The sequence below is a fragment of the Caloenas nicobarica genome, chromosome 2 (assembly GCF_036013445.1).
Source record: "Caloenas nicobarica isolate bCalNic1 chromosome 2, bCalNic1.hap1, whole genome shotgun sequence".
Classification (NCBI taxonomy): domain Eukaryota; kingdom Metazoa; phylum Chordata; class Aves; order Columbiformes; family Columbidae; genus Caloenas; species Caloenas nicobarica.
In genome coordinates, this window is record NC_088246.1 from 21,004,313 (window position 1) to 21,017,230 (window position 12,918).

Sequence of the window (12,918 nt, forward strand, 5' to 3'; positions counted from 1 at the left end):
GTAAGCATTTAAACAAATGAAATATTATGAAGTACTTTCAAATGCAGGACCAGTGGGAATGCTAGTTAAGCCACTGTTTCAGAGACCTGGATGGAAATTTCTTTATGAATTTTTGCATAACCTTTCAGCTGGATCTCTGAGAGGGGGGGTTACGTGACACTTTTTCGGTCTGGATCAATTAACCTGCTGCTTCATAAAATGGTAACAATAGGATTCTCAGTTAATTTCAATATTTCATCACACCTATAGGTTAGTATTTGTATAATTTTTAATGTGGCAATTTTAATATTAAAAAATTAGAAAACCAGATGGAATTACAAAACAGCAACAGATTACTTAATTAACTTTTGCCTACTGGGATAAATAGAACATACCACAGAATATATCAAAGCAGACACCAATGAGACAATATACATCCATTAGTATGCAGGAGGTTTTCTCTTCAGATATCAGTTCTTATCAGACATAAACATATGCCTATCAATCTTATTTAATAAACCCAGCAACTCATCATGTTACAACCCATAACATATAACATCATGGCAAAAAAGTCCAAAGTAGTATACTATGATGCTCCCCATACACCAGTGAGATCTGCCACCAAATTCTGTGTGGACAAAGAATGAAAAAAATAATTGCTATTATTTTATGAAGGAGTATGAAATGTACGTTAGTTTGTAAATACTAATAAACATCCTTCAGCTGTGCAAGAGGGCCTTAAAACAAAACTAATCAAAATGACGGATTTTGAAATTATTTTTGTGTTTGTCTAATCATGTTACAAACATTCTGTCAGCTTCATTGCATGACATGTATTACATACATGGGTAAAAACAAGAAAAACATGAGTGAATCAGCCAAAGTGCAAATCTGTAAACCCATAGTAATATAAATCTTCTTTATTATATGAAATATCTCTTGAACTTATTGCAGCACTGTGTAGATTTTTGTAAATTTCTCAGTATAATTTGCCCAGATGTTCTCTGAAATAAAAAATATTTCAAACAGGATTCCAGCATGCTTCAAATGGAAGCTCTACAATTGCTTCATTTGGCCAATGAACCCTAGCTGATGACTTCCAATATTCCTAGAAAAACTAATAATAAATATTGCACACCAAATACATGTCTAGATGATGTGCACTGATAACTTTTTATTTAATAAAAATGAGTGTCACCAGATATATATGTGCATACATTTGGTTATTGCTATTGGAATTAACAGCCTGCAATTTAATCCCAGTTTATTAGAAACAGGGCTCAGCAGACCAACACAAATTGAAATGAATACTTGCCACAGGCTTTTCATCAGCCTTCAAGACAATGTGTTTGTTAGTACCTTCAGATTAATATCAGTTAGGTTTTGAACAGTTTCCGACTCACACTAGATGATTTAAAACAGATGAAAATAAAAGTGTGTTACACAAAATAAAAGAATACAGAAAATATAGTATTGTATTATTTACTGAACAAAATAGCAAGTAAAGATAATGTTTGTTTGTTTTTTAAAACAGCATTAAGTAATCAAATTTAGACCATACAAGCATCAACAAGAAGTGTAAATAACTGTACCATTAAGGTGGTATCTACAACTTTTTTTGATTGCGTGAGATCCGAAACTGCAAATGCTGTATACCTCACTTTAAAACAATTCAAGTGCCCTGTAAAGTATGTAAAAAATGGATAGTTAATGGCTATGATGAAATGTACATACAATACCTGAATTTAATATTTTAATAGCTCAGGCCCAGATCATCAAAGTATTTCGGTTCCCACTCTGCATGGAAGATCTGAGTCTCAGTTTATATTAACCCCTTCCATGAAAGGATTAACTGGTTTTGATGGTGTGAATTTATAGTCTTGCCTTTCCCTATACAGGGAGGGAAAGGGTCAATATTAAAGAAAGAGTGGTTCCAGTAGGCAGATAGGTTATGGTACTGCAACTACATGAACCACCTTCCCTATACAACATAAAAATATTCTAATATTAAGGATTATTTTACAACTCAGTGGAACTATGCAGTAATGCAATCCATTTCCTTTGTCTGGATGACAAAAATGCAGTCTTAACAGTCACAAGAGCCCGCCTTGTGTTAGCTATAAAAAAAAATATATTTTTATATATATTTATGCAACTACTATGTGCATTAAACAAAATCACGGTATGAATCAGCAGGGTTCAATAACACTTGTATCTGAATCTCCGGAAGGGGTGCATTGAAGTCTGTGGTGCTTCTCAGTAAGGACTCACAATGAAATGGCAAAGGATAGAAACCCATTTGTTTACAATCTTATTTTTCATTTCACATTACCTAAGAAATGGTCCATAAGATCCCTGGAAGATAGAAGGATCTGTTGCTGTTATTTCAGTCTGCTGCTCAGAAATGAAATTATCCCTTGAAACAAACCTGATAATTGATTTTTAGTGAACACTGAAACTCAAAATCAGACCAATTTCATTGTGAACTCTCATAAAATAAAATCATTTCACCATTTTGAAAGTTCTGTTGTCTTCATTTCTTACCAATTTGTGTATCACGAGCTGTTTAGAAGGAAAGTAATCAGCAATGTACAAGAAACATTGTACTCCTCCTGGAAAGCACATATATTGTGACTCACTCAGTTAGGTGGATAGTTTAATTTATAATTAAAAAGTGAGTGTATTTCACATCCATTTATAGAATTACTAGAAAATTACTTTTTTTTTCTTCTTTACCTGCATTGAGATACTTTCCTCAATTACCTGTGATCACTGATGAGTGCTCTTTGCACTGAAACGGTACAGATTTCTCACTCAGTCTTTGAGATACCAGAGAACACTTGAACCAAAAGGTAATACCCTTGTGCACCAAAGCTTTATTATATTTTTGTTTACTGTGCATCCCCATACCTAAAGCCAATAACATGGCACTTGTGCCATAGTTCTGATACCGTAGGTGTCCACTGACAAGTGTTCTGCATGAACCATTGTGTCTCAGTCCACTAACAAAAACTACTAGTGCAGTGGTAATCTGGTATCTTAGATAGTTTTTCTTCTTGGACTAAGCTTGTCCAAAATCTTCTATCAGGCTACAGCAGCTTAGGGCTCCTTTTCTTTAAAGAGAGGCAAAGTAAATGTCTTACACCTGTAGGCCAGTACTGGTGTTCTGTCCTAGAAGTTTTAGCACTGCTCAGATACAATGAACCCTTCTTTTTCTCCAACAGGTTCCACTTCAGCATAGGCAGGATGTCCAGAACCTCTTCTGAATTTCATTGCTGGCCATCTGCTTGGACGTCGCTGTAACAGCAAAAACAAGAAAATGAACTTTCAGAGTATGAAGTATACAACAATAAATTATTATTAAAAAACTTGAACAATGCCCTATAATTTTCATCTCTAAAATCATACTAAAACCCACTCTGTGTAGTTGTTACAGGAATAAAAAAGCACAGTTCAGCAGCAGCAGAGGGAATGAATCCTTCTTTCTAAATTTGTGGATGATGGCTGTTCTCAAAGACCTAAATAACTACCACTAGTCCTAGTAACGGAGAGGATAAAATAGCTCCTATCTAAAACTGTTGACCAGTGGATCTGTGAATTTTGTCATATAAAGCTCTGCTGATCCACTACCCCTTAAAAGATCTGTCCACTGCTCTTCCTTCCTAGTTCTGTACAGGAATTTGCTAACCTACTCTGCTCCATAGGAGAATGTGTAGGACAAAATTCTGGCATGTTTATGCAGGACTACTACAATAATGACTTCCTATTTCAAATGTCATAATTTCTACTTGGGTAGTTTACTTTGATGGTTCAAATAGAAGCAACCTTTTCATCTAAACTCTTATGAACTTTGGCTATAAGGGTCCTAAGAAGTTGTAATCAATTTTCATTAGGATCTTTGGTGCCTGCTCTAAAAACCAGCTAATAAATAGAGAAATAAAAAGATCTTTTCTAAAGTAGATGACACAATTCCTGTATGACCGTGATCCCTTTGGGAAGGAAAAGTTCCTTAAAAATTCTGTATTTTCACACTAATTAATATTTGGGAAGGCTCAGACTCTGGGTGAGCAAGCTGAGTTTCTGTCAAAAGGAATGGTTTTCAGGAAAGTAGGGAAACACTTTCTTAAAGTCAGCAGAAAAAGCTCTCCTAAAACGATTATTCCTTACTGGAAAATTTATCTGACAAATATGCTGATACATATTTCTTTTCCTATACTGACAACAGTTACAACCTGCTTGGAAGGAGGGCTAGAAGATATAGGAACCTATATAGAAACATTACAGGAAAATCAGAGGAGAAACAGTGAAGACAAATTATAGACCATATTTTCAATGACAGTTCAAACTCTAAACAATTTTATGATTTTTTTTTTCTGAAAAAAAAGTTGTATTTGATTTTCTGTCCCCACAATACTCCATTTTGATTGCCTTCTGATCACTAATGATATTTCATGCTCTTGAGGGGCAGTTGGGGACCACAAAACAGCCACGGCCATGACATTATGCTGGGCTCATGATGCTGTTGTGCAGCAGCCACTAAACAAATCTCGGGGGACCTCTGAATCTTGTTACCAACAGCTACACACTGGTCTCTGGGTACAGCACAAAGTCCTCCTCAGTGATCACCATTAGAAGGGTAAAGTGTAAAAGCAACTGATTCCTTTTTCTCCCATTGCAGGATCAGGTTATTTCTGAAGCATCCAAAGTTAAATTGTTTGGCAGGTAATTTAAAATCCCAGGCATTTCAAAGCAACACCTTTCTACAAAATAGGAGGGCAGAACACTGTCCTCCTTAATGAATGTCTTTTCTTAATAACGAAACCTAGTCTATTCAAACTTTGGAGACTTTTCTTCTATCTAAGCTTGATTCAGTGTGGTTTTAAAATTAAGAAGGACAGTTTGGTTACTGATAAAGAAAAAGGGTCATATTCTGTTTTCAGACTCACTAAAGTAAATCAAGAATAATGTGATTAAATGTAAAGGAATTATTCCAGATATACACTGGTATAAATGAGAAAAGAATCTCACCGAGAGGTCTCTAATGAAAAGAGAAAATGAAAAACCAATGGAAAACTAGTAGGAAAAAATAATTAGAAACAGTCTCAAATGGCAGTATTAAAGGATGAGCTGACTTCGAATCCATTAAGATGCTCCCTAATTTCATTTTAAGATGTGCACATGATTAGTTACTACTTGCTGCATTGCTGTTAGAAACTAAAGCTATTATACCATTTTGGGCTACTCTTTTTGATTGGCCTTTCCAGACGATGAAATATGGAACAGATGTGTATCAGTTCTAATGATACAATGCCATACAACATAAACATCAGCTGTTGTTCCAGAAATAAACCAACAGATTAGAAGGTCATTTCCAAATATTACAGTTGCAGCTTTCTGTGGTTTCTCTTTATGCCTGAGGTGAGATTTTCCATTCCTAGTGACAGACTGTTTAATTTCAAATTCTTTGTGTGCATGTGGGTATTCTAAATTGTTGGCAGTCTTAAAAGAAAGCACTGACAAGTTATCAGTTCATTGACTTGTGTATTGACCCCAAAAAAGCTGTAGAGGCATCACAGTTTTAATTGACAAAATCAAAAGTAACTTATTTGTTATCAGGAGATACAAAGGTCCATGAGTTACTGAAGCAGCTCAGGAAATGCCTAATGCATTCTTCTACTTTATTTGCTGCTAACAAGAGTAATAAGAAGACACAACAAAACCTAACACCCCGCCTCAAAAAAACCCAACCAACCAACTAAACGAAAAATCTCAAACCAAATCAACCAACCAACCAACCAAAAAGCCCAAAACCTTCGAAACCCAAACAACCAAAACCAGGGAGAAAGCAAGCTGAGTATTTTAATTAATTCCTTAGTTTTGTCATCCAATTTAACAGGAAAAAAGATGTTTTTTCCTCTGGAATTAGAACTCTTAGAGGAAATCCTCTGAGCTGTGGCTGGAGATTTGTAATTCCTGCTTCCTTTCAGTGTTTTATAAAGAAAGCAAGCAGGAATAGGTTTTTTCTCATAGGACTGAAGCTTCCTTGGGTTCGTTATTTTAAGCAAATAAGGATGAGGGAAAAGCACTGGTGACCTTACATGACCAGGATGCTGAAGATACTTGTCAGGATGCAGAAGAATAATTTATGAAATACATTTAAAAGAAGTTAGTTCATCTATAAGATCAATAAGATAAAATGAAAGTTGGAAAATCCATGGGAAATTAGATCTCTCTCTCATGTTTCTTACATTATGCTTGTCTACAGCAGAGGTGGAATGGATACTCTTTCATAGAATTCCAGGTTGGATGGGACCATAAAGATCATCTGGTCCAAGTTTTCTTGGCAAAAGCACAGACTAGACAAGATGTCCCAGCACCCTTCCAGCTGAATCTTAAAAGTGTCCAACGTTGGAGAATCCACCACTTCTCCAGTGAAATGATTCATCTTCTGAGAAGAAAATGGAGGGGATTCCACATATGAATTCTAAAGGGTGGAGACTGGAGTATCTTCTCACTGTTGTTGCACAGAAAGGTGTCCAAGCGTGTTCCTGTAGTGGACCAGTTTCTGCCTTTTACATCTTCCAACATGAGGGAATTTTGAGCCTTATTGGACCTTTCATCCATCTAAATGGTATCATCTCATTAAGACAGGAGAAACAAAAATAAAAAAAGGATTGATACCTATCTGGGTGCACTTAATTGAATATTGTCTAAACAAAATTCAGCTAGTATGATATGAACAGTGCTACAGTCCATGATTTTTTTGAGGTTGCTAGCTTTAGACCATGTTATTTCCTGCTGAACAGTAACTTTTTTAAGCAAAAGAGAAAAAAGTGGCTCAAGTTGAAAACTACAGGAGAATTTCAGATAGATCAGTGCTTCTGTATGTGTTTGACTGTATTGGTAGAATTTTATACAGAAATTTCTGGTAAAGTTGATCATATTAAAAGGGAGGAAATGGAAAAGGACCCATCAGTTTTTATGTTACAGGCCTCTATTAACTGTCCAGAGATAATTTAGAGCGAAGTAATTTATTTTCTACTGTCAGCAAGGCTTCTACCTATTATGAGCCACCAGATCACCAATGATGCAACTATAAAATAAGAACAGAACAGTTCACTACAATTTAGTAAGGAGATAAGATTCAGGAAGAATTATGTATTTCTGCACTGACTTACAGACTAGAAACCAGTGTCTCAGATTAATATTATCTTGAAAACAAAGGAAATGATCAATTCAGACTTCCAGCAAAGCTGGTAGAAAATCAATTCAAGACTTTTTAATGAATTTTAAAAATATTTGAAAATAATAAACTGTGTGCACTTAAACAAGAAATGAAATCTACTTTGTACCTGCCATGGTACAAAAAAAAAATGCAAGGGATAAACAATATACAAGATCAATTACAGGAGGACAGACTGTTGTACAAAGTTTTATTGAAATGCTGGTATTTGAAGACCGATGCCCTGCTGCTGAGAGATTCTGGTGCTGACATTATGCACTATCTCTAAAATTTATGCCACTTAATATTTTCTCCTGACATGGTAATTCATTAAAAGAAATTGTAATAATGTATATTTTGTTAGCTGCAGTAAGTCTAAGCTTTTACACTTCCTTTCATACATCTGCATGAAGATAAGTTTCTATCCGTAATGGACAGAAGGAGCTTGGCAACATGTAGTACATATTTGATATTCTTACATCCTATCCTCTACTATTCCCATCCCATCCTTGTCCTATCCTTCATTCAGTACAGAAAAATGGAAGGAGCATGATTCTGTACAGATCTGCAAGGTCAGAAGAGCAGTGAAGGGAAAACATAATGAAAAATCTGCCCCTCTGTCTTCTCCCCAACCCTGCCACGTGCACATTTTGTTCTGAAATTTTTTCAGTTTATCAAAAGTTCCTTCATATATATCAACCAGCATAAAATCCCAGAGCACTTGTGCACAGATCAGCTCTTCATTCCTATTCAGCGCTAAACTTGACCAATGGATCTCGCCAAGACACACACAGATTCTCTTTCCAAACTGAGTTTACGTGATTATAAATACTCGAATTATCATGAGAAGGGCAATCTTTCAAAGTCTTGAAAGACTCTCCAGAGCTCCCTAAAAAACTTGATTTCCCACTAAACTACACAAAAGCTCAAGTTACTGAATACTTTTTAGGTCGAATGCTCTGATGCAACTTTGTCGTCTCTATCTATTGATTATCTTCCTGTATTTCAAATCTTTCAAACTTCCAGAGGACTGTTTCACTCTTTCTACTGAAGGCTGCATCTTACATTTCCATCAATGTCAAGTTCTTTGCCTAATTCAAGGGCATAAAGATATTTAAATATATTCAAAAGCTGTATTCTTCAACCACACTTTGCCAAAAAGGCCTATTTAACTTTCTTAACTGGAAAGATATAAATACAGAGCTATCTAAATTCTGGATAAATTGCCAAAACCCCAGAAAATTTGTAATGACTTACTCGAATGGATTAAGAAAATGGGAGAAACCTATAGGAAGTTCTGTTACTAAATGACCATATGTTAACCTGATACCATCAAGAGGCATTAGTCTAAGTACACTTGTCCACTGCTAATCTATGTGTGTATCCAGGCCTTCTGCTTTCTCAGGACAAGGACGGATCTTTCTATTATAAATTACCTTGCCCAGGAAATGTGTTTGTGTGCTCATGGTTACCTGAAATATTGTTTGGACAGTTTTAATTTGTGCATCAGTCTTTAATCTCTCCTAGAAACATGCAATTTATTTGGCAGAAATTTGTCAGAAATGGATGAGGCTCCAAATATCTGAAACTGTACTTCTAATATGTATTTCCAAGAATAAGAAAAGATCAATTGCCTGACACCATGTTAATTTAATATTTTGCAGAAACTGTTCTGAAATCCAGATTGCTTCAGACTTAAGATTCAGTAGGATTATTTACCGGCTTCATTTATTTTTCTTTTCAATAGAAGTGCTTGTTTAAAATATCTTTGTGATTTAAACCGCTTCTTGTTGTAACAATGTTTCTGTAGTCTTAGGTTCATCTAAGTAGCTGGCTGCTGACAGATGAGAAACAGAATGCCTCCTTCCTCTCCACCTTTGACTTTTATTGTCAGTGTTGATTATTTATTTTAGTGCTTTTCCCTTGTGGCTGCTTTAGGTTTCCCTTGCTAAGCTGCTGGTTCCTGCTGAGATGGATAAGCTTTGGAAAAAATAACTTTACTATCAGTACAAGGCAATGACAGTGAGATCAATGACAATGCTCCAATTGCCAGGATACTGCAGGACTTTGAAAGAAGAGAAAAATGATACTTGTTCTTTTCTTTTTAATCATCATCTTCATGAAACACAATTCAGCCCAAACTTCTGGGCAAAACCAAATTGATGACCGTGTCAAGCCTTTTACAAACTAAAAGCATAATTCCCTGCAAAATGTATATATAATAAAAACAACGGGCCATATCGCAAAAGAAATCAGCAGAACTGTGCGAGATTCATCACCTGTCTAAGCCAGCTGAGGACCTGGCTCTTTTAAAAAAATGCTTTCTTTCTTTCTTTCTTACACTGTCTCCTATTTACTTCTCATTTATTTGAAGATATACATTGCATCTGTGACATTAATGCAGAAACCTGGAAATGGTACATGGAGAACAGGGCTGGCTGTTAAAGAATGGCTCTTATTTGTGTTGTGCCGCTATGAGCAGAGATGCATGACAGTGAGCCACAAATGCTAGTTAATTCCCTGAGCTCTGAAACATGAAAAACTGTCTTTGCATTTTTTGTATATTTTCTCCTTCTGTTGCCTTCCTCTAAGCAGATAGAAGACGAGAAGGTCAAAATCTGAAGAAAAGCTACCACTAGGTCTGCGTGCCAGTGTATGTTTCCAGATACTGCAACACAATCCACTATACAGCTCAATTGTTGGAAAAAATATCCAACAATTAGTGCTTTCTCAGACCACCTCAGCTAGGGCTCGGGATTTGGGAATGGTACTCAGTCCATGCTAACAGCCTGCGTGCCGTCACCTTACTGTCAGGCTAACAGAGTTAAATGACAGGAATGCAGAACCTTCCATGCTGGTCAGTTTCTAGGCTAACAACCAGTCCAGGCTTAGTTAATTTACCAGTAAAGACATAATTCAAGTTAAATCAGGAAGAGGCGAGATACATCCCCTAGGCTCTAATCCCACACTATTATTTTATTTGCTGAAGATTTGCAGCTGCTCATTCCTTCTTCCCTCTCTCTCCCCAAGGTCACCTCCTGGCTACATAGCACCAGTTCAACTCTCTGTGTGGCCATATAAAAAAACCCCCAGATTTGTGAAATTATCCATCTTAAACTTCCAAAATGAAGTAAAACAAACAGCTAAAAAAGACATAGGTATGTGCGTGTGAGTGTACACGCATGATTCTAAGCAGCTGAATCAGCACAATAAACTCTGGAAAACTTCCAGGGAGGTTGGGAACATGAAGGCAAAGACTATAACCTTTAAAATAGGATCTTAACTCAAAAGAATGATGACGTGTAACCACAAGCATCCACACTTCTCTTCAGTGTGTGACATTAACTGCTATTAAGACATACACAGCCACTATTAATACACAGGCTCTGAATTCACTCACATCCCTACAGCTTCAGAGTCTACACGATAGTAAGTTGAATTTGGTTTTGTACCTACAAGCTGAAGGTTAAGATCGTCCCAACCTGCAATGCTAGTTTAGAGTCCTTAAAATCTCCTACCCGCAGAGATCTGCCACAGAAAAATTTTATTCTGCTGTTGTCAAGCCTTACATAAGCACATTTGGCCACACTATCTCTGCGTCCAGCTGGGAAAAGACATCACAACGCCTGACTCCCTGCCTTCATGTTGGCCAGCAATTCTGCTGCTGTGTTCTCAGCTGTGGCCAGATCATGTTGCCTTTGTTCTGCAAAGGCAGAGCACCAGGATGACAGCTGAGGGAAGTTTCAAAGAGTAAAAGGACCGACATATAAGTAAGGAAGATGAGAAAAACACAAAAAAAGCAGGCATATGAAAATTTCTTGTGTCATCTGCAACCCTTCTGTCCACAGAAAACTGGGTGCAAACAGGCACAAGATAGCTGAGTAAAAGACAGTCTGCCTTACGCCTTGCTTTTTGCTTTGCTAAATGTTACCTGGACATAATTACTTTCAGTGCCAAAGCTCACACACAAATGCAAATCAAGAAAGGTTAAAAACATACAAAAAAAAGAATGTGAAGAAAAAGAAGGGAAGCTGTAGAATCTAAAATACTCCTAAAGCTGCTATTTGGCTCATAATTCATTGAAATTGAAGCAAATCCATCTGACGCAGCTAGGAATTTCTTTACCTCTGTTTACATTCAGCTCCAGATATCTGTAGCACTTTCGCTATTAATTATATCACAGGCATGTAATCCACTACAACTGGGGCATTATGCTTGGCTTCTTGGCCACCAAACCTGAAATCCTGAGTGCAAGTATGCTACATAGGTTAGTGAATAAATTAATTACTTTTAAATTCTGCTATAGTTAGTGTGTAGCTATATGTGTTATAGGTAGGTTTCTGACATAAGCTTCTGCTTTGTTGACAAAGACATGAATAACACTATTTGACATGCATGCTACGCTCAAAAAATCAGTGCAACTAAGTTCAAAGTACACTCAAGAGACAGAAGATTCCTCGAGGTAAGAGCAGGTATGTAACTTGATTCAAAAAGGGGAAATTCTTTGCAACAAAATCAAATTCAAGAGAGAGAAAATACCACAGGGATAAGCATACATAAATAAAAGACCAAAGCATACAACATCTCTTCTGTCACTGTGCAAGGAAATCTTTAGTTCACATTTACTGCCAGCTTTTAGAAAGAGCCTGCATTCCTTGGAACTTTGACTAGAACTCCCTTAACCTTAAACTTTGATAATTCATTCTGTCTTTAGGTCACCAGAGAAGTGTCTCACTTAATGAAATACATGTTGAATGGCATGGGGGCTGGAAGAAACAGGAAAACACTACATTTTTATTTGAATCTTCTACACACTTAACAGAAAGGGGTATTATTTTTTGAAAAAGTATTGAACTATTTGGATGGTTTTCTTTTAAAGTGATACGTTATCATGGCAAATTTTAGACTTATGAAGCTGTTTGTTCAAAATAGCTATTTTTGTTCCAGTTGGGGCTGCAAATATGTGTTGTGCTCAACAACCATGAACAAAACCACTAGAGGAAAAGTTTTTTTCAGACTTTAGGGGTAAAAAAATCACAAAATAACGTTAGTCTCTTCTAAAACAATAGTTGATTTTGGAATAAATGGCGTTTTTCTTGGCTTTTGCGTGTCACTTATTTAAACCAACTAATGTACTCAGGATATCATGCAATGGTGCTCAGAAGTGTCACAAGGGATTGCATTTATCAGTGCAAATTTAAACAGTGCCTTCAAAGTGTGGGTGTTTTTATCCTTATCTGAGGGAGCTCATTGAGAAAAGGCACTACATGACAAACATGAGGGGCATCATAAGTAGGACTCGATATGAGTTATGTGAAAACTTGAGTGAGGTAGTAAGTGAATATTGTCTGATATCTGCAGGGAAAACAAGGGAGAAAGAGACTTAAAGCCTCAGATACAGGATCAGCTTATCATACTTTTCTTTACTTAGTAACCAGTAACCCTGACCATAAACCAAATCAACTAAAAAATTCTTACTTAGCCCTTAACCTAAAAAACCCAACAGAATCTGACTGAAAATGATGCTTTACCTACAGAATCATGACAGCATCCTAGAATCTTAGATGTAAAAGATGTTTCTTTGTTAGCCATGTTACAGTTTTGAACGAATGCTATGTTTAATGTCAGCATGATTCCTCTGTCAAGGAGCTTCTTTAAAAGCAAATACAAATGGGGCAGGTCTGCATTCTTAGTTTTTCCCAGTCTTAGATTTATAT

General features: G+C 36.4%; 1 protein-coding gene across 1 annotated transcript in view; it reads right to left on the bottom strand.

The window, feature by feature from the left end:
• Positions 1-280: 280 nt before the first annotated feature.
• PLXDC2 (plexin domain containing 2) overlaps positions 281-12,918 on the bottom strand; it is a 267,301-nt gene continuing 254,663 nt past the window's right edge. Inside the window, exon 14 of the mRNA XM_065629653.1 lies at positions 281-3,276. Within this exon, the coding sequence (XP_065485725.1) occupies positions 3,160-3,276 (117 nt within the window). The 3' untranslated portion in view covers positions 281-3,159. The remainder of the gene's footprint in view (positions 3,277-12,918) is intronic.